Raw genomic sequence first — 22,520 nt, forward strand, 5'->3', positions numbered from 1 at the left:
CCCATGGCCCTGCAAAGTTTTCCTTTTCATTTATCCAATTTCCTCTTGAAAGTTACCACTGAATCTGCTCCCACCACCTTTTCAGACAGTGCATTCCAAATCATAACAAAATGTATCCTCATCTCGCCTCTGGCTCTTTTGCCAATTACCTCAAATCTGTGTCCTCTGGTTACCAACCCACCTGCCAGTGGAAACAGTTTCTCCTTATTTACTCTATCAAAGCCCCTCATAATTTTGAATGCCTCCATTAAATCTCCCCTTAACCTTCTCTGCTCTAAAGAGAACAATCCCAGTTTCTCTCATCTCTCCACATAACTGATGCCCCCCTCATCCCTGGTATAATTCTGGTAAATCTCCTCTGCACCCTCTCCAAGGCCTGGATATCGTTCCTAAAATGTTGTGCCCAGAACTGGATACAATACTCCAACTGAGGCCTAACCAGTGATTTATAAAGGTTTAGCATAACGTCCTTGCTTTTGTATATGCCTCTATTTAAAAAGCCATGGATCCCATAAACTTTAACAGCGCTCTTTACTTCATTAAAATATCCAAGAGAAAATTGAGCTTTCACCATTATAAATACAAATCATGATCTGATGGGATGCTGTTTGGCCACTAAAGTAGATTTCTTCACATCTCTGGGAATCTGAAATGCTTTTAGAACCCTGGATGCAAGTATAATACTGCAGAAGACCAACACTGAAAGCAAAATTAAAGAAATGTAAGGGCAACTCTCATGCTTCTGTTTGATCTGAAGCTTGATCAAGAAGTGCTCATACTGAGAAAACAAATATCAGGAGAGTGCGCACTAGAATACCTCCACCGTGGTCTGAAGCTGCACCAGGGCACATGAGCAATACCAGTAGTGTATTACATAGTATTTACAGCACAGAAACAGGCCATTCGACCCAACAGGTTCATGCTGGTATTTGTGCTCCACACGAGCCTCCTTCCACCCTTCTTCATCCAACCCCATCAACGTATCCTTCTATTCCTTTCTTCATGTTTTTAAATCAAGCTTCCCCGTAAATGCATCTATACTAGTAGCGAGTTCCACATTCTAACCTCTCTCTGGGTAAAGAAGTTGATCCCGATTTCCCTATTGGATTTATTAGGGACTATCTTATATTTATGGCCTAGTTTTGGTCCTGCCTGCGAGTAGAAACATCTTCTCGGAGTCTACCCTATCACTATCAGGTCACGCCTCAATCTCCTCTATTCCAGAAAAAGAGAGCCCCAGCCTGTTCAATCTTTCCCAATAAGTATAACCTCTCATAAGAACATAAGAAATAGGAGCAGGATTGGCCAATCAGCCCTTTGAGCCTGCTCTGCCATTCAATAAGATCATGGCTGATCATCTACCTCAGCTCCATTTTCCTGCAGTATCCCCATATCCTTGATTCCCTCAATATCCAAAAATCTATCAATCTCTGCATCGAATATATTCAACGACTGAGCATCCACAGCCCTCTGGGGTAGAGAATTCCACCTTCCGAGTGAAGAAATTTTTCCTCAACTCAGTCCTAAATGGCGGAGCCCTTATTCTGAGACTGTGACCCCTGGTTCTAGACTCTCCAGCCAGGGGAAACATCCTCCCTGCATCTACCCTGTCGAGCCCTGTAAGGATTTTGTATGTTTCAATGAGATCACCTCTCATTCTTCTAAACTTGAGAAAATATTAGGCCTAGTCTACTCAATCTCTCCTCAAAGGTCAATCCCCCCATCCCAGGAATCAGTCTGGTGAAGCTTCGTTGCACTCCCTCTATGGCAAGTATATCCTTCCTTAGGTAAGGAGACCAAAACTGTACACAATACTCCAGGTGTGGTCTCACCAGGGCCCTATACAATTGCAGTAAGACATCTTTACTCTTGTACTCAAATCCTTTTTGTAATAAAGGCCAACATACCATTTGCTTTTCTAATTGCTTGCTGTAACTGCATGTTAACTTTCAGTGATTCATGTACAAGACACCCAGGTCCCTCTGAACACCGACATTTCCCAATCTCTCACCATTTAAAAAATACTCTGCTTTTCTATTTTTCCTACCAAAGTGGATAACTTCACATTTCTCCACATTATATTCCATTTGCCACATTCTTGCCCACTCGCTTAACCTGTCTATATCCCCTTGCAGCCTCTTTGCATCCTCTTCACAACTTACATTCCCACCTAGCTTTGTATCATCAGCAAATTTGGATATACAGGAAGCTTGCGTTTAACCGGAGGTTAAATGTCCGGAAAGCTCTATCTACCGGCAAAATTCAGGAGCCGTTTCCTTAAAATTTTTTTTACTTCTCGTTGCTTTTTTTTTTTCCCAGTCAGACTCTGCAAGGCCTCGCTGAAGCTGTTGCTTAGCTACAGAGACGCTTTTAAGCTGCGGCTGACTGTTTTGAAGCTGTTCCTAAGCAACAGGGTTTGTTGATTCACACAGAGCTCAAAAGCTCCATAGGTTTTAACATTAGTGCTGGTTTCTACGGCAGTTTTGATGGTACGGCACCAGCTCGGTCCCGTCAGTGCCGGATACCAGAAAGTTTCCTGTATTACATTTGGTCCCCTCATCCAAATCATTGATGTAGATTGTAAATAGCTGAAGCCCAAGCACTGATCCTTGTGGTACCCCACTAGTTTCAGCCTGCCAACCCGAAAATGACCCGTTTATTCCTACTCTGTTTTCTGTCCGTTAACCAATCCATGTTAGTACATTATCCCCAATCCCATGAGCCCTAATTTTGTTTAATAACCTCCTGTGTGACCCCTTATCAAATGCCTTGTGAAAATCCAAATACACTACATTCACTGGTTCCCCTTTATCTATTCTGCTCATTACAACCTCAAAAAACAAACAGATTTGTCAAACACGATTTCCCTTTCATAAATCCCTGTCAACTCTGCTGAATCCTATTATTACTTTCTAAGTGTCCTGTTACCACATTCTTAATAATAGATTGTAGCATTTTTCCTACTATTGGTGTCAGGCTAACTGGTCTATAGTTTCCCGTTTTCTCTCTCCATCCTGTCTTAAATAGTGGGGTTACATTTGCTACCTTCCAATCCGTGGGAATTGTTCTAGAATCTATGGAATTTTGGAAGATGTCAACCAATGCATCCACTATCTCTATAGCCACCTCGTAAAACCCTAGTATAGTTCCGGTATCATTCTAGGAAATCTCTTTTGCACCTTCTCCAGTGGCTTGATATCCTTTTTATAAGAGACCAGAACTGTTCACAGTACACAAAGTGTGGTCAAACCAAGGTTCTATACAAGTTTAACATAACTTCTCTGCTTTTTAATTCTATCCCTCTAGAATTGAAACCCAGTGCATTGTTTTTTTTAATGGCCTTATTAACCTGCTTTTAGTGATTTGTGTACCTATACCCCTAGGCCCCCTTGTTCCTCTACCCCATTTAGACACTTATTTTCCAAGGAGTGTGTGTCCCCCTTATTCTTCCTACCAAAATGTACCACCTCACACTTGCCTATACTGAAGGTGTATGTTATTAGGGTGGCCCCATATGCAAATGGAGCCATAAATACTGAAGGGAAAATCAATAACCAAAAGAATATATCCTCGATGAGGAAGCAAATATGTGACTTTATAAATAAAATGAGCAAACTTCCCACAGTGTTGTAGAACAGCTTTCATCGTTTGCCTGCTCGATCCAGTTACAGGGAAAGCAGGTTTTGGGTGAAGGGTAGAAAGCAGCATCAAGACTTAGGATGAGGGTGTGTTTTGGGCTTAGGTATGTAGTGTTGGGGAGGTGATTAGATTTAGAAAAAATGAAATGTAAAAACTTGAGCCAGAGTGTGGAGCACAGACAGGTCTGGAAGGGCCGTACAGGCAGAGGTGAATGTAGGCTGTTTAAAATAGAATCCAAAGCCTGTGGTGGGGCCCATACATTTCTACTCTAGCTTAAATAGCATTGCAGGCTTGTGAAGGTTATCTTGCTGCCTTTTTATTCCTCCAAATATTTAAATCATCACCAATATCAAAAAGCTTTCCTCAAGCCCAAGTTTTTAGATGGGGTATAAAGGGTCATGGTGGCTGTGTCACGGGGATAGGTTTTGCTGCAATGAGATTGTGTGTTTTTTTTTGTTTTTTGTTTTTTTTGTTTGAGGTGGCGGGGGGGGGGGGGGGGGGGGGGTGAAGGAATGAAATGGGAAGAAAGGCTTTACCCAAAAAGATTGGTAAATAATTAAAGTAGAAAATAAATAAATCAGAGAAGTTGAATAACTAAAGACTAGTGGGGTACCGCAGGGATCGGTCCTTGGACCCCAGCTATTCACAATATATATTAATGATCTGGACGAGGGAACTAGATGTAATATCTCCAAGTTTGCAGACGACACAAAGCTGGGTGGGCGTGTGTGCTGTGAGGAGGATGCCGAGAAACTCCAGGATGATTTGGACAGGTTGGGTGATTGGGCAGAAGCATGGCAGATGCAATAGAACGTGAATAAATGCAAGGTTATCCACTTTGGTGTCAAAAACAGGAAGGCAGATTATCTAAATGGTAATAGATTGGGAGAAGGGGAAGTGCAACGAGACCTGGGTGTCCTTGTGCACCAGTCGCTGAAGGTAAGCATGCAGGTGCAGCAGGCGGTTAAGAAGGCAAATGGTATGTTGGCCTTCGTAGCGAGAGGGTTTGAGTACAGGAACAAGGATGTCTTGCTGCAGTTGTACAGGGCCTTGGTGAGACCACACCTTGAGTATTGTGTGCAGTTTGTGTCACCTTATCTGAGGAAGGATGTTCTTGCCATGGAAGGAGTGCAGCGAAGATTCACCAGGCTGATACCTGGGATGGCAGGAATGACATATGAGGAGAGATTGGGTCGATTGGGCTTGTACTCGCTGGAGTTTAGAAGAATGAGAGGGGATCTCATCGAAACATAAAATTCTAACAGGACTAGACAGACGATGTTCCCGATGGTCAGGGAGTCCAGAACCAGGGGTCACAGTCTAAGGATAAGGGGTAAGCCATTTAGGACAGAGATGAGGAGGAATTTCTTCACCCAGAGAGTGGTGAACCTGTGGAATTCTCTGCCAAAGAAGGCAGTAGAGGCCAATTCATTAAATATATTCAAGGAGTTGGATATATTTAAGGCTAAAGGGATATGGAGAGAAGGCAGGGACAGGGTACTGAATTTGGATGATCAGCCATGATCTCATTGAATGGCGGAGCAGGCTCGAGGGGCCAAATAGCCTACTCCTGCTCCTATCTTCTATGTTTCTATGACTTAATCAAATGAAGAAGAAAAGACATTTAACTAATGAGCAAGAAAATTTGACTGACTTGACCGTTACGGCAGAAAGAAATATTAAAGATACTGATGAAGTCCTTCTTCTATCAACTACAATATTCTATTTTTATAAATAATTTGTTGCTCAACATACCTTGACTGAAACAGCAGTGATGCTGATTAACAATGGACAACAGTACAAAAGATATATATGCTGTAATGTACTGAAAGTAAACAATAATACTAAAGATAAAAGGGTTAAAAGCAGCTGATTACCTTGTAAGCATAAAGGCATTATTAATGAAGCCGGCTCGGTCATGGTCACTGAGCGCTAAATGATTATTTTTTAATAATCCAATTAATTCCTTTGAGGTGTTCCCTTCATAACGTACGATGTAATACCCACTCATATTCATGTTAAACTTCACCCAGGAGACATTTGGTTCTTTAAGGTCAATGGTGTCTAATGGAAAATAAAATGCATAAACATATCTATGAAATTCTAAAATAACAACAGAGAATGCTGGAAAAACTCAGCAGGTCAGGCAACATCCGTGGAGAGAAATTTGAGTTGACGTTTCGGGTTGAAACCCTTCTATGAAATTCTAGTTCACTGATGAAACTAGACTAACATGTGAAACTTTAATAATAATGTCTGATGAAATTAATTCAAGTATAGAAGGATAATGCAAAAGCAAAATACTGCAGATGCTGGAAATCTGAAATAAAAATAGAAAATGCTGGAAGTACTCAGCAGGTCAGGAAGCATCTGTGGAGAAAGAAAAAACAGAGTTAACGTTTCAGGGCGATGACCTTTTGTCAGAAGGGTAATGGTTCTATACACAAGCCATCAAAGCCTCGACGGGACTGCGTTTTGAACTATTTAGCTTGTCCGATAGTGCAGCAAATGTATTCAGTGAGCAGCTGAGCCATGCAGACCAGGAAGATCCCAGGTTCAACCTCAGTCAGGGCAGTGGTTGGATGCTAGAATTGGCCCCAGTACCCTATTTTAGGGAAAGGAAAATGGACCAAGCTTCCTGTTCCTGATTGCTATCCAGCAATCTTTGGTAGAAGTCTACACATGTGGACATCAGGTGAGGACAGGGTCAACTTTAGTCATGATGGCCCCGTGGTGAAACTGTATATTGACCAGAGTCAAGGCTCATTGGAAGACTGTACCTCAGCAAGATTACAACAACTTTTGGGGGGTGTGGTGGGGTTGGGGAGAAGAGGAGAAACAAAGATACCAATATATAAACCACCTGGCTGGGAGAGAGATTGAGGATGTACCATTGAAGGAATTTAAATAGGATCATAAACTGTGAGCACAGCTCAAGTGGTTTATGTAGTCAGAACCCCAAGACTGTGTACAAGCCATTTATACACTCCAAGTCAGTTTTACAATAATTCATGCAAAACCTTGCCTTTCCCATTATGTGGTTTCCACTGCCTCTGCAGGGAGAATGGCAGGGAATCTGCCCTCAGATTTTTGTTAATGCTGCTGTATAGGCCACTAGGAGGTACAGGAGTGTGGTGACCAGTGTTCTTACTTTCTTCCTTCCTGGTGGAAAATACATGTCCTTACTCTACAAATCCCCATTGTAGAGATTGGCAATTCATCCCCATTGTAGAGATTGGCAATTTATCCCCATTGTAGAGATTGGCAATTCATCCCCATTGTAGAGATTGGCAATTCATCCCCATTGTAGAGATTGGCAATTCATCCCCATTGTAGAGATTGGCAATTCATCCCCATTGTAGAGATTGGCAATTCATCAAGTGCAGAATAATGAGCATGGAGCTGCATTCTACGGGCTCGATTTTAATAGCCCTGAGGAGGCGGGTCTGTTGGAAAAAATCAGGAAAAATGGCTTCAGACACCCAACCCGCCTCCATCCCGTCCCCACATGATTTTCCTGAGTGTCTGTTTAGCCGCTCCCAAACTGACCCAACTCCAACTGGTGGGTCAGGTAATTAAGGTTATTAACAACCTGTTAACTGCCTTGCTAATGCTATTTTCAAAGTGGTTTCCCATTTTCCTGCTACTGGCTGCTGTTTCCCGACTAGTCAGAAACAGGCCAGGTTCAAGGAGACGAGTTGCTGGAGGACATGATTTGTATGCATTGGTGGAGCACTTTATAAAAAAAAAAAAAAAAAGTGCCCCTGAAACATGGCTGACATTCAAATGCAACCATTTTGCTTTTGTAGGTATGGGATAACATTTTGCACATCTACTGACCTTCTGACTGTTCAAGCTGACACCCATCTGCAGTGTGTCATGAATGGAAATATTTCAGGCCACTTCGACTGTGCGCTTGCAAGATTGTTACCTCAAATGATAGGGGATGGGAAAAATTTATGCCCTCTCATCCTGGTCCTCATAATTGGGGAGTAGCAGCCGCGTGGCTCACCACAGATCTTCGTGGGAAGCGGGGAGCCTTGCATGCCCTGCTGTGACCAATGCAGCATCCCTGCAGTTCAACCAGAGTATGCACACTGCCATGCCACACTACCATAGGCTTACTCTTCAACAATAGGTGGCCACCATATGGCTCTGTAATTGCAGGTGAAACTTGTCCAACATCATACTTCATCTCTGCTATACCCTCTTATTTCCCATCACTTTTACCATCAGCATTACAAATGCAAGTCGCCTTGAGCCCTCAATGCACTTTTGCCATTTCCCAGAACACATAGGCCAGACAATCAATTGTTTGGCATAATTTATCTTTAACACATGACAAAATATACCAGCAAGAGTCAGAAAAAAAAAAAGAAACATCACCCAAGTGATTCCTTGTGACTATAGGTGCTAAATCTTTCTCTTACACGTGCTTCTACGTGGTACTTCCCCTGTGGCTTCAGCAGATGTAGAGGCACCTTGCTGACTAGGATGCTGCGCCTGCTTAGATGCCTTTGGCGGGCATCCTCTGAGTTTGGGAGCCTGGGAGGGCACTTCAACAGTCTGCTCTTCCTGCAGCTGTGCAGGGGCTGAAACGGCCATCTCAGTTGTCTCTGTAAAGTGGATCTCTGACCAAGGACTCCGCAGTGGCATGTGTAGTGTCCGTGTGTTGATAAAGACACTGAAGACAGGAGTTGGTTCATAGGTATTTACTAAGCAAAGTCTGGGGGGGGGGGGGGGGGTTCTAACGGATATACACAATATACAGGCTTATATAGCCCGAGTGGCAATTACCGGCATTACAGCACACCTGGGGCTCTTAAAGGCACATACACCACAGCATGGTCGTGCGAGCACTTTGAGAGGAGCCCACACTTCCTTCTGTCCTGCCAACAACATCCCTCTCATGGGTCAGCTGTACCTCAGTGCCGGCAAGTGACAGGAGAGCACCTTGCTGCACTTCAGGGGGGCCATGAGGACCTGTATCTGCACTGGCAGTCCTCCTCAAAAGGACGTTCATGAAGCCCTGGTTTTTCTGCTCAATAGCTGCCCATCACTCCTCCAGAGATGTCATTCTATTCTGAACAGTCACCATGTTTTCCTGACTCTGGCAACTTATTTCCTCCATGGTCGTAGCCATCCTTTCCAGAGGTTGCCATCCTATCCATGGAGGTGCGTTCATGCGCCATTGCCTCCACCGCGACAGTGCTGACTCCTCCATTCTCTCCACACTCGCACTAACCCTGGAGGCAAACCCTTCTAGAGACACCTGCACTTGTTCCTGTATTTCACGAACCGCTCTTTTCCTGGATGGCCCCAGAGGCACAGCATCTGCATGCAGCTCTGCAGAGCTAGGAGAGTCCCGAGACCTCCGCAGGGGACTCTCCACTGCTGTCGCTGTCTCCACCATCTCCTGATGCTCACTTGTTTGCTTTGATAGACCAGGTGGCAACACTACTCTAACTAACGAGGACCCCACCAAGGTGTGCATTGCTGCGCTGGTGCTGGGTGCGCAGAGTCCTGGTGACGCTGGTTCCTCAGAGGCTTCAGGTTCCTCTGAGGAGATGTCTGGCTCTTTGTCCTGGATCATGGGGAGGGGGGCGCTTGGTGGTCCTGTGGGAGTGTAAAGGCTTGAATTAGACACATCCTTTTGAGCAGATAATACGAAGTGATTCTCTATGAACATCATATTCCATTGCTTTCTCAGAGGGATGAAACTCTGTTATGTGACCAGCTTCCTCTAGTGTGCCCATCTCTCCATCACCCACTTCCAGGTCCTCACCACCTCCAACAATCTCGTTTGCTGCCTCCTCAGCATTGGCCAATGTTGCTAGGGTAGGTGTTCCTCCTCCAGTCATTGCTCTCTCCCTCTTATTGTGGGCTATCTTTTCCTGCAAGGAGGGACACAAGCGGTGTTTCAGCCAGTGATGGAGCGAGGGTCAATAATCCCTACCATAGAAGTTTTGAGTGAGACGAAGATGGGTTAAGGTGGCAAGAGGAAGGTAGCTCCCTGTGCGTTGTTAGTTGTTGTCACTGCATGACAGTGAGAGCGAGTCTAAGGGGTGCGTAGGCAGGATGCTGAAGTGATTCAGTGCAGAGACAAAGATGGATAGGAAAGGGTGCAAGGGAAGCAAGGGTAAGGTGGGATGTGAAGGAGGAGGCTTACAATGCAGAGTGCTGGTGATGAGAAGGGAAGCAGAGTGAAGGCAAGTAAGATGGGATACTCACTTTTGATGTTCTCACAAGATCATTAAACCTTTTGCAGCACTGGATCCATGACCCTGCATAAATGCACCTTGTGCTCACCTCCTGAGCAATGCGCAGCCAGGCTGCCTTGGCCTGCTGAGGAAGCTTCCTCTGGCCATCAGGCAGGAAGAGAATCTCCCTGCGCCCTCTGACAGCATCCCCAAGAACTTGGAGGGACTCATCATTAAAACGAGGAGCTGCCTTGCCTCTGGAAGAAGTCATGGCTTTGAAAAGTAGTGCAGGAAACCACAATGGAAAGGCTCAGGCTGGATGGCAGCTTTAAAAGCAGCTGCTATGATGTCATCAGAGGCGGCCAGCCGACCTGATCCCAGTCATTGGACCGGCCAGCGCGCCTCCATGAAATTAACGAGCTAGTTTAATAAAAATCGCAACTCTGCAGCTGTTCCCGCTGAAAGCGGCTCCTGAACCCGCCCACCACGCAACCCAACTCCAACCCGCCTTGGGAATTAAAATCGAGCCCTATTACTCTGGAGTGCAACCTGCTGGAGCTCCAGCGCATGGTGCCACCAAGGAGTCACTTACTATGACTACATTTTTATTGTATCACTAGGCTGCACATTTTGAACGTCTGCTAGTTATCAATTTGCCACTGTGGATTCAACTCATGTCAAAGAAAAGGGCGGGGGCACGATAAATTCCTGACAGTGAATTCTCTCTGGTAGAAAAATCACATGACAGGAACAGCCAGTGGTACAAGTAAACTTTTTGCAGTTGGTGTATATGGCAAATGTAATGCTGGGGAGTTTGGATGACACTTCACAATAAACCAGATCAACATTAGGTGGTTGACACCACAATGTTCTAATTAATCCAATTATATTAATTTTAAATATATTTTGGAGTAAGACTACAAATTGCTGAGCAGTAGTTATCCTCCACAGTCAGAAGAAAATAGAAAGACTTATCCTATGAACACCAAACAAAAATATACTTCATGAATGTAATAATGATGTATAATTTTAAACATTATGTACAATGCAAAAATTTTGTATTCATTTTCAAATTATTAAATAACTTTTTTGTTCTGCTTTGGCTGGATAAATACTTTTACTTGATCAGCATGAATAATAGGGTAGAAGTATACTATTTTAAAAAGGATTAAACTAAACGTACTTTGTTAATACATCATTAAGTAAGATTGAACATTAGTCAACTGCCAGCAACCATTAAAGCACAAGAATGGAGAATTTATTCTTCAGCCCAATAGGGCAACCCAAAGTAACATTCTACAAATAAAGGAAATGTGTTCATCAACAGTTTAAGGGGAAAAAAGATTTACTTAAAAGTGTAAAATGTTTAATTCTGAACAAAGGAATCTATATACAGAAACTTGGACTTTGAGATAATTGAAATTATAAGTAGAGGTCAGTCTCTCATTCCCACACATCGGTGTGATCAGTAACCACAGCCCCAGTAAAACCTGCCTGGGTACTGGCCAAAGCCCCAGTAAAACCTGCCTGGGTACTGGCCAAAGCCCCAGTAAAACCTGCCTGGGTACTGGCCAAAGCCCCACTAAAAGCTGCTAAGCAGAGGCTCACATTTACTTTGCTACTTGAAGTTAAAAATAATCACCTGTTTTGTTCTTAAGAAGCCATGTTTTGATGCACTTGGGTTGGCTATAATTACTACAGCTGCTGGTGATGTACGTCAGCGGAATTTGCCACAGGTAACTGAGAAAAATCAAACCAGAGCTTCAATTAGTTTCACCTTGTTGAAATGACTAAATGAAGATTAGTCTAGAGAAAGAGCTAAATTTTGTTAAAGAATATTGAGAAATTAATCTCAAGTATTGAGCTGTGGTACATAAAACCATTGTCTCTCTAATGTAGTAGTCACCTTCTGTGTTAACAACTTGCATTTATATAGCGCCTTTAACATAGTAAAAGGTCCCAAGGCACTTCACAGGAGTATTCTGTGCTTAAGGAAAACATGAAAAATTTAGTATTTCCATGCATTATTAAAAGGGTCCCAACTTATGAACTAATTATAATATATTCAGTTGTGTTACAATGTGTGGCATGTCATCTCTTAATAAGGTAAAAGTAAAATACCCAGTCTCTTACATGCAACTCATTCTAACACTCTTACTCCCTAATGATGCTTTATATACAAGAGCTTCTGTATGACAATCATTTGCTGCATCATCTTCACATTATCCCATGTGTATCTCAATATGTCAATCACAAGGTCAATTATAAAACTTGCATTATGGTATTTGGTAATAATTAATACCAGATGTCAAAATTAAGGGCAGATTGAAACAATGCTTGCAGCTAGAAAATAACTACTTCTGGTATTTATCAGTAATTACTTTTCCTCAAAGTTCAATAGCTTGGATAATTCCTTCTGTAACATATTTTGACTCAGGAAAGTGGAGATCCAAGTTCTTTTCAAGGTCAGCAATGTATTGAGAGGTCCAATCCATCAAAATTTGTGTTTCTGGTCCATTGATGAGAGGAATGGTATTGTTGGACAAAGTGTTTGAATGGTTACAATTGGCTAGCCTCGATTTGTCCTAATAATGCTCCTTTAACCTTGATTTCAGAAATACGAGCTTCCTGTGGCACGAGTGTAACTGCTCCTCATACTCTAAATTAGACTTCTTGGACCAGGATGGTTCCAAGGAAATGGCATGCTCCAAGCAGATTTTATGATGCAAGATTTGCATACATTAGAATTTGGATAAATGCCTCTGGAGCTTATATGCATAGCTGTTCACGATTACAAATGGAAATCCACAACCCTTCTTAGAACTCAACTCTAAGGTAGATTTTTTGTAATACAAAATACGAAAAAACAAATCGGTGTACATCTTGGAATAGATTTTCTTCCACAGCAGATCCTGGCTCATCTTCATCAGTGAAAGAGTTCTGGCCATCACAAGGGTACAACCTTGACTCCAGCAGATTTCCAGGGTTAGGGTCATTCATGCAGTTGCAGCATAGCCCCTCTACACCTCTCTCCTCCTTTAAGAGGCTCCTTAAAATCTACCTCTTTGACCAAGCTTTTGATCACCTGTCCCAGTATCTTATGTGGCTCAGTGTCAAATTTTGTTTGATAACACTTCTGGGAAGCGCCATGGGATGTACGTTAAAGGTGCTATACAAATAAAAGTTGTTGTTGTAGCATAGTCTGGCTAAAGTACTTGATTTTTTCTTTTTGAAATTATTTTTTCATAAAAGGAAGAAACAACATGCTACCAATGGCAAAGCTAGACACTAGGGTGTCTCTTGCGCCCAGTGTCACAGCAGCATAAATGTCTTATTTCGGTCATACACACCCATGGGTGGACATCTTGTATGCTCCTAGTCACTTCTGGTAGGTGATCCCAAAAGTGGTGAGGACCATCAGGAAACCAGCCTGGTGGCTCTCCCGCCCAAACTCCCAAGTGCCAGCCTAACCTGAGCAGAAAATATAGGCCTTTATTGTTTTTATACGTGGAACTGTTTCACCAACATTTGAGGTTTTTTAAATTATGAGATTATAACGAATTGACCACCTTTGATTTCTCAGAGGTAGTGGAAGATCAGAGGGTGCAACTCTCAGGGGTGGTAGTGAACAATCCACGGGAACAGTCAGGACATTTTTCAAATCCCAGTCTACCCCGCCATTAAGCAAAAATATTTTAATAGGCTCACTAGGATTAATGGCACTCAACTACAGGGAACCCACCCTTTATAAAAGGTAAATGCAATGACATTTGCAAACGGCAAGCATCACGTCATCAAACCTCCAGGAATACGTCCAACCAGATTTGGCCATCTTACACCAGTGTGAATTCTTCCACTTCCCCATACCGCAACCGGAGCGAGGTGCTCGGCGAGTCGGGAAGAGGCAGCGCAGTGAGCAGCAGCAGCAGCCAAGCCGACCCGCTGGAGCACATCGGCCAGCAGCTCCTCGGCGGGAAAGAATTCCGACTGGGAGGAGGGGAGCCGAGCATGGCGGCCAGAGGCCAACCCGTGAAGAGAGAGAAGTAGGCCCCGGGCGACGGTGAAGAGGAGGCCGCATTGGAGCATTCACATCCCGACAATGTGTTCGGCGAGTCGGGCAGAGGAGCGCAGCGCAACGAGCAGCAGCAGCAGACTCACGACACGCTGCAGCACGTCGGCCGGCAGCTCCATTTCGGGTAACTCGCAGTCCGGATGGGAGGCGGGAGCCGGGCATGGTGGCCAGAGCGGGAGAAGCAGGCCACCACACGTGGAGCCGGCAACAGGGAGGAGGAGGCCGCGGTGAAGAGGAGGACAGAGCGGCTGAGGGACATCGTGCTCCCACTGCCACGGGAAGCCATTGTATTGACTTTGAACACGGCACTGTATGTATAGCTGACGCGTCCCTACGGGGAACAAGCATTCCATTGTACTTGTTACATATGGCAAATAAATCTAATCTGAATCTGAATCCACATGGGTCATGAATGACCAAACTCACTCAGTTCACCTACAACCAACTGAAAGACTTATTGTTTCAGTCTGAATCTTATTCAAACCCAGATCCAAGCATTTATAGATAGTGTAGTGCATTTATTTACTTTGCTACCAAACTCCCCTCCCCCACTTTCCAGGTCTAGATTCATGAGAAAATAGTAAACACTTCAACCTCTGTGTTTATATGCTTTATTTTGCCAGTAAAACTATAGCATGTTATTGGCAGGGGGCAGAGATGCTTGTTTGAAAACAGTGACATAAAAACCTACAATGCCAAGTTCCCTACTGGTCAATTTAGAGTAGCAGTAGAATTAGAATAGCACTTGATAAAAGTTTCTTACACAAGCTCTTCACTTGAGGAGCTCAAAGGCAGAAGACAGATTTTGAATCTTCAATATCACTGTAAAATTTTCAGGAATTGCACCAGTTGTACCTGGAATCGGGTGAGGTTGATGGATCCTGTGAAATGGAGATCCTGAGGAAACGTTCTTGACTGAGGTGAATTTTATTAGCAGTTGAATCTAATTTAACAGTGATCACTGGGAACCCTGTCTGCAGTGTCCAAGTTTTCATCATTTCTTTCATATTTAAATCTACACTTTTAACCTGTGAAATAAATACAATGTACTGAGAGATTAGGCCAAATCACAGTCAGGTTTCTCAGCTGAAGATTAGTTATCTACCAGCAGCATACAGTATAAATATTGAAAGAAAATGCATTTATTATTTTAACTTCTTGCTTGTACAAAGACTAGTTGCTGGTGCAATATTTGTAATTTGATAAATACAATTAAAAAAATGACCCCAAGTAAATCAAGCCAATTTATGAACAAAACTGGAGTCCTCAAGCTCCATATTTTGGACACCAAAGAACTAAGCTCGATTGGGATAGAGTTAGTTTAATGCAGTTTCTAGTACTGAGAATGCACAATAATACCAACAACTGAATTCAATAGCACCATAGCATTACAGTGGTTTCTCACAGATTTGTCAGCTAGCTTGTGGACAAAATTACAATTAAAAAAAAAACCTTCACAATCCAGACCCTTTTTACAAAGTACTTAAACAATAACATCTTTTGTGGAATTTTAATTTTCATTCATTTGGCATCTGTGCAGACCTTTTCCAGTTCACAGAAGCTGCTTGTGCACCATGTAAGACCCATGCTAGCACTGCTGGATCCCAATGCGCAGGTTGCAACCTGAAGACAAAACTGCTAAATTCACCAAGACTGGCAGCCATGAATACCTATGCTAGCATGTGGAGGCCTGTGGATGGTTATATTTTTTTCCTCCTGCAGTACAGTGACTCGTGTAGACTTATGGCTCCACATGCACACTCAAACCACCATTCTTCATCAGGCTCAACAGCCAGCATCATCAGGCTATTCAATAGGGATGGCAGGCATTACAGGCGAGCCCAACACCTTCCATACACGATATGCGCACAAGCACATTTCCTACAGGGTTTGTTGGATAGTGGCAAGGAGCAGGAAGCCTGCATATCCCCCACCTCCAGCCAAGGAGTACAGAGCAGTTGGAACACTCCTATCACTGCAGCTAAGGTCAGTTTACTTAAAAGACCAAAGGAAAGCAGGGTCTTTTTTGGCCAGCAAAGTGGAATATATAGGAGATATCCTAAATAACACTTAATTTATCGGTTTTGGTTGGGGTGGGTGGGGAGAAAGAGATGCTCTTTAAATTCAGGCAATTCATCTTGAACTGTTGAGCTGGTTTAACATTTGAACTTTTATCAGGCAACCATCTTCGTCAGTCCTAAACTCTTTAACAGAAGGGTTTAATACATTATATATAAATGGAATATATGAATTACAAGACATTTACCTCAGTAAAGATTACAAAATTGAAAAACACACCTGCCCACTTCTCTCTACACATGATTGGTGTGGTGTCTTTTTTCAGAAGTATTAAGATGGGGGGAAATCTTAATAGAACATTTCTCACTCTCCCTCCAAATACATTGCAAATAATTGCTAGAATTGAAATGGGATAGATTGGTAGAACTAGATGTGCACCACCCACCCCTCCCCTGCCACAGAGTCACCTTGCAAGGTGCAAGTACTTTAACATTTTCAACCTAGTACCACATCCCCTTTCTGCAAAAGTTTTCACTAAATGATCTAGGCCGACACATCTGTGCAGTACTGAGGGGGCTGCTGCATTCTTTGTCTTTCAGGTGAGATGTTAAAGGGAGATCCTGTCTGGATAGTGCAGTGGGATCTTCCTGAACAGACAGAGGAGCAAGGGAGCTTTCCTTTGTGCCCTGGGCAACATTTATCCCTCAACTAATATAACCAAAAGAGATGAACTGGTCATTTACTGTTTGTGGGGCCTTGCTGTGGAAAAACTGGTGGCCACGTTTGCCTACAAAACAGCAACTGCAAAAGGGAATTCATTTTATGTGACGCACTTTGGGATAGTCCGAGGATGTGAAAGGCACTATATAAATGCAATCTTTCTTTTCTCTGAGAAAATATTGCAGGAGTATTTGATGATGTAAACTAGACAGACTACTACACCTTATTTATTTTCTCACCATTACCAGTCATTGGCAACTGCAGAGTTTAATCCTGTCTACACTAGTATGACCTTTTGAGAGGTGAAAAATAGATATTAATCTGATTTACCAAATCCCTCAGCAGGCACCTTGAGCAATTATATGCAGACATGGCTTAGTTCTTATCTACAGTCATTTAGATACTTTACATACTAAATAATGGCCCAGAATTTGCTGGAGCAGGGCATCACAGGGTGTGTCCTAATAGTTATTCGCTCACCCTTCAGCTTGAAAAATGTTTTCCCTGTAAGGTGATGGAAGTGCGAGACATCTGGGACCTTAATGAACAACGGGTCCAACAGTGTATATCCTTAACCAATGAGATTTAAGGATTGAGAAAAAAGACAGAAGGTGAATTAAAGTGGGTAAATCAGGTACAGAAAGAGAAATAGAGAGGGAAAGGAAGATTGGATTAAGTAAGGGAGGAAAAAAGAGACAAAGGAAAAGATAGATTTTTTTTTATTTTAAATTTTTTTTTAAAAATCTAACAACTTGCATTTATATAGCGCCCATAACATAATACAGGGACTCTCTTTTAACCGGCACCTAAATATCCAGAAATCTCTCAACCGGCAAAATTCAGGAGTAGGTTCAGGTAAGTTTTACTATATATTAGTGGCCATGTAACCGGGGTTCCTGCACCTGTGGCCATGTAACCGGGGTTCCTGGATCTGTGGCCATGTAACCGGGGTTCCTGCACCTGTGGCCGTGCAACAGGGACTCCTGGATCTGTAGCAGTGTAACCGGGACTCCTGCACAAGTGCCGTGTAACCGGGGCTCCTGCACCTGTGGCCGTGTACGGGGCTCTCGTACCTTGATAAGTATACCTCTCTGTAATCCGGACTTTTTGATCAACCGGCACCACGCCGGTCCCGGATAAAAAAAAAAGTTTCCTGTAAAACATTCCCAGGTGCTTCACAGGTGCATTATCAAACAAAATGACACTAGCCACATAAGGAGTTATTCGGACAGATGAAACATAAATCTCATTAAAAAGGTACTTCTGCTCTTACGTAACTTTCTGCAGCAAATCTAATTGTTAATTAATGCGCAAATGCAGCAACTTCATAAAACTCATGGAGAGATTGAGGACAAGTTGCCAGTTTCGTGGGAGCCAACGGTAGAGCTGCGCAAATTGTCCAGCAACTTGTGCCGATTTGCAATTCAAGGGGTATCTCTTCCTCGACACAAGTTGCTGGACGATTTACACATTAGTAATGGCGCACATAAAACTCGCCAATATTTTGGCAGCAAATTCTGGACCAATATTGTTTCATAATATCTACAACTGCATCTGAAAAGGTCAAAATATTTAGTCTGAATTTACAATAAATATTAAGATAAGGATACATACTTTAGCAATACTGTTCCACAAGTCTTCATTTTTAGCATTCCCATACATATGTTCATTCAAGTATCTCACAATCCCTTGCTGGAAAACTGTTTCATTAAGGAAGTTCTTCAACATCAACAGAATGGAAGCCCCCTGAAGGAGAAAGGGAGAAGATTGTTTTTCATTTTGAATGTCTTTCTTGAAATGCAAATTGTTTTGATTCTGAAACAGTTGGAATTTACAGAATTCCACCATTCTTAACTGCAGTTGCAAGCTCAAAGCAGTATCTTTTCACTTGTGTGGGTTTGTAAACACTTCAATGTTTCTATTGTTCTGACTAGCAGAGACTGCAATTAACAGCAAAGTAATTCAATACTGAAATTCAGTTGGAGACTTAATGACAGCTTTCCTGAAAAACATAAATGACCCAGTTACAGTGCTGTGTGGAGAAGGTCTTAAAATACACAAGGACGGAGTCAGAAGGTTGTGGGTTCAAGTCCCACTCCGTAGACTAGTACGATAGCAAAATACTGCAGATGTTGGAAATCCGAAATAACAACAGAAAATGCTGGAAAAACTCAGCAGGTCAGGCAACATCCGTGGAGAGAAATTTGAGTTGACGTTTCGGGTTTGACCCTTCTTTGAAGAAGGGTCAAACCCGAAACGTCAACTCAAATTTCTCTCCACGGATGTTGCCTGACCTGCTGAGTTTTTCCAGCATTTTTTGTTGTTATTTCCCACTCCGTAGACTTGAGCACAAAAATCCAGGCTGACACTCCAGTGCAGTACGGAGGGAGTGCTGCACTGCTGAAGGTGCCATCTTTCAGATGATACGTTAAACTGAGGCCCTGCCTGCTCTCAGGTGGACGTAAAAGATCCCATGCCACTATTTTGAAGAGCAGGCCAATATTTATCCCTAATATTTATCCCTCAATCAACATCACAAAAAACAGATTATCTGGTCATGATCACATTGCTGTTTGTAGGAGCTTGCTGCGCACTTCCTACATTACAACAGTGACTATTTCAAAAGTACTTCTTTGGCTGGAAAGCGCTTTGAAGAAGTCCAATCCGAAACTAGGGTCCTAAATCTAAACAAAGGAAACTATGAAGGTATGAGAAGTGAGTTGGCTATGATGGATTGGGGAGCTTCATTAAAAGGCATGACAATGGATAGGCAATGGCTAACATTTAAGGAATGAATGCATGAATTGCAACAGTTATATATTCTTTTCTGGCGCAAAAACACAAAAGGAAAAGCGTCCCAACCATGGCTAACAAAAGAAATTAAGGATAGTATTAGATCCAAAGAGGAGTCATATAAAGTTGCCAGAAAAGGTAGCAAGCCTGAGGATTGGGAGCAGTTTAGAGTTCAGCAAAAAAGGACCAAGAGATTGATTAAGAGGGGAAAAATAGAGTATGAGAGTAAACTTGCAAGGAACATAAAAGCAGATTGTAAAAGCTTCTACAAGTATGTAAAAAGAAAAAGATTAGTGAAGACAAATGTCGTTCCCTTAGTCAGAAACAGGAGAATTTATAATGGGGAACAAAGAAATGGCAGAGCAATTAAACAAATACTTTGGTTCTGTCTTCACGGAAGAGGACACAAATAACTTCCCAGAAATGCTAGGGAACCAAGGGTCTAGTGAGAAGGAGGAATTAAAAGGAAATTATTAGTAAAAAAGTGCTAGATAAATTAATGGGACTGAAAGCTGATAAAGCCCCAGGGCCTGATAATCTGCACCCAGAGTACTAAAAGAGGCAGCCATGGAAATAGTGGATGCAGTGGTTGTCATCTTCTAAAATTCTATAGATTATGGAACAGTTCCTGCAGATTGGAGGGTGGCAAATGTAACCCCACTATTTAAAAAAGGGAAGAGAGAAAACAGGGAACTACAGACTGGTTAGCCTAACATCAGTAGTAGGGAAAATGCTAGTCTATTATAAAGGACGTGATAACAGGACACTTAGAAAATATCAACGAGATTAGACAAGGTCAACATGGATTTATGAAAGAGAAATCATGTGACAAACCTACTGGAGTTTTTTGAGGATGTAACTGGTAGAATAGATAAGGGAGAACCAGTGGATGTGGTGTATTTGGATTTTCAGAAGGCCTTGATAAAGTCCCACATAAGAGGTTAGTGTGCAAAATTAAAGCACATGGGATTGGGGGTAATATACTGGCATGGATTGAAAATTGGTTAACAGACAGGAAACAAAGAGTAGGAATAAATGGGTCTTTTTCGGGGTGGCAGGCGTGTAAAGGAATAGCCATATTTCAGAATGATACACCATCCTATGAACAGAATTCTGACTTTATTAAAACATGATAAACTGGGTTTAAAAATCTAAAAAGCCTCAACGACAAGCTGTAAACAGAAATACAGGCTTCTGAAATAAGATGAAGTGTTAACACAAAGCTGTAAACACCATACAAGCTTTTGAAATGGGAATTGGTTGTTAATACTAAAACAATGGCCCTATTGAAGAAGCAAAGAGTTGCTTCCAGAATGTCTGCAGTTTGGGAGAAACACAATACTATACCCAGTTTAAAGTGTTAAAAACTAACACTTCAAACAGAAACACAGAACATTAAAAAAACATGTGCCTTTGTAAAAGTAACATCAAATGAAAGACAGGAGACAATTCTTAATAAAACCAATTGAAGTAGTTAAGAAATGCATAGAACAACCTAGTTAAAGTGTTTTAGATTTACATATTGTAAAAGGTACAAACAGAAGACTTTGTAAATATGACTTCAATAAATGCACCAAGCAATCACATTGTGTTTTGTGTTGAAAATAGAACAGTTAGGAGACACGACGTCTGCTTTCAACCAGCGAAGGTGATTTAGAAATTGAATGAAAGAACTTTGTAAGAATGGCATCAAATAGATATATCTGTCATGACCATTTTTATGATAAAATCTGAACACCTAAAAAGGTAGAGACAAGATTCTGCAAGTTAACAGCTGAACTGACAGTAAGATTAGAAAGAAGTCAACAGAAAGAATGACTAGAGATAATTAGCTTACATCAGCAGAAAACTTCAAAGGATATACCACTGCAAAAAGAGTATAAAATATGGAACTTTCAGATAGGAAGTCAGAAGTCGCTGGAAGGGGCAAGCAATTCTCAACTTCAGAGGCAGGCTCTAAGTTATTAACTCTGAGTCTCAGGGTCAAAAGGTACTCTTATTTGATTTTTGGTGGATATCCTGGATTAGAAATAATAATGTAAAAAATGTAATGAAGTTATGATTTGAGAATAAGGATCTCCGAGAATAAGAAATGTAAGCTATTTGTATTTTGAACTGTTAAAGTTGCAATTGAATCACCAGCGGTTAGCTGCATGTCGGTTCTTTAATAAATCTATATATTTTTAGAATTGTCTCATAGTATTTCTGTATCAAACTCGCGAACTCAATCTCTGTACACTCTTTTGAGAGGAGTTGCAGAATTCTGGGGGGGGGGGGGGGGGGGAAGAAAGTGGTGGGAGGGGTTCCGGACCCTCATAATATCCGGAAGGTTACAGTCTAGTTAAACTTATTAAAAGTGCTATCTGGAGGATGGTAACATCTTCAAGTCATTCCTTTCCTTTAGGGAGAGATAGCCTGGACCTTCAGACCCAATTAAGTGTCTTATAGAATTCGGCTATCTCTAACTTTAGTTGAAGGTGAACATCTGGGGAATACGCCTGATCCGGGGTAGCCCGAAAAGGGCTAGGACTAGTAATTATCCCTTCAGGCTGTGACTAGGGATACCGCAGGGATCAGTGCTTGGGCCCCAGCTATTCACAATATATATGAATGATTTGGATGAGGGAACCAAATGTAATATTTCCAAGTTTGCTGACGACACGAAACTAGGTGGGATTGAAAGTTGTGAGGAGGATGCAAAGAGGCTTCAAGGCGATTTAGACAAGTTGAATGAGTGGGCAAATACATGGCAGATGCAGTATTATGTGGATAAATGTGAAGTTGTCCACTTCGGTAGGAAAAACAGAAAGGCAGAGTATTATTTAAATGGTGATAGATTGGGAAATGCTGATGTACAAAGGGACCTGGGTGTCCTTGTACACCCATCACTGAAAGCAAACATGCAGATGCAGCAAGCAGTTAGGAAGGCAAATGGTATGTTGGCCTTCATTGCAAGAGGATTTGAGTATAGGAGCAAGGATGTCTTATTACAGTTGTACAGGGCCTTGGTGAGACCACACCTGCAGTTTTGGTCTCCTTACCCAAGAAAGGATATACTTGCCATAGAGGGAGTGCAG

At 42.3% G+C, this 22,520-nt stretch overlaps 1 protein-coding gene across 1 annotated transcript in view; it reads right to left on the bottom strand.

Moving 5' to 3' along the window:
* The window catches only part of lnpep (leucyl/cystinyl aminopeptidase), a 132,676-nt gene that overhangs the window by 19,171 nt on the left and 90,985 nt on the right, over positions 1–22,520 (bottom strand). The window contains exons 9-12 of the mRNA XM_085988124.1: positions 18,265–18,396; positions 14,767–14,939; positions 11,482–11,579; positions 5,517–5,703 (exon numbers count right to left, since the gene is read on the bottom strand). Of these exons, the coding sequence (XP_085844250.1) occupies positions 5,517–5,703; positions 11,482–11,579; positions 14,767–14,939; positions 18,265–18,396 (590 nt within the window). The remainder of the gene's footprint in view (positions 1–5,516; positions 5,704–11,481; positions 11,580–14,766; positions 14,940–18,264; positions 18,397–22,520) is intronic.

This window comes from Somniosus microcephalus, chromosome 1 (assembly GCF_052327205.1).
Source record: "Somniosus microcephalus isolate GS21.2 chromosome 1, FLI_Smic_1.0, whole genome shotgun sequence".
Classification (NCBI taxonomy): domain Eukaryota; kingdom Metazoa; phylum Chordata; class Chondrichthyes; order Squaliformes; family Somniosidae; genus Somniosus; species Somniosus microcephalus.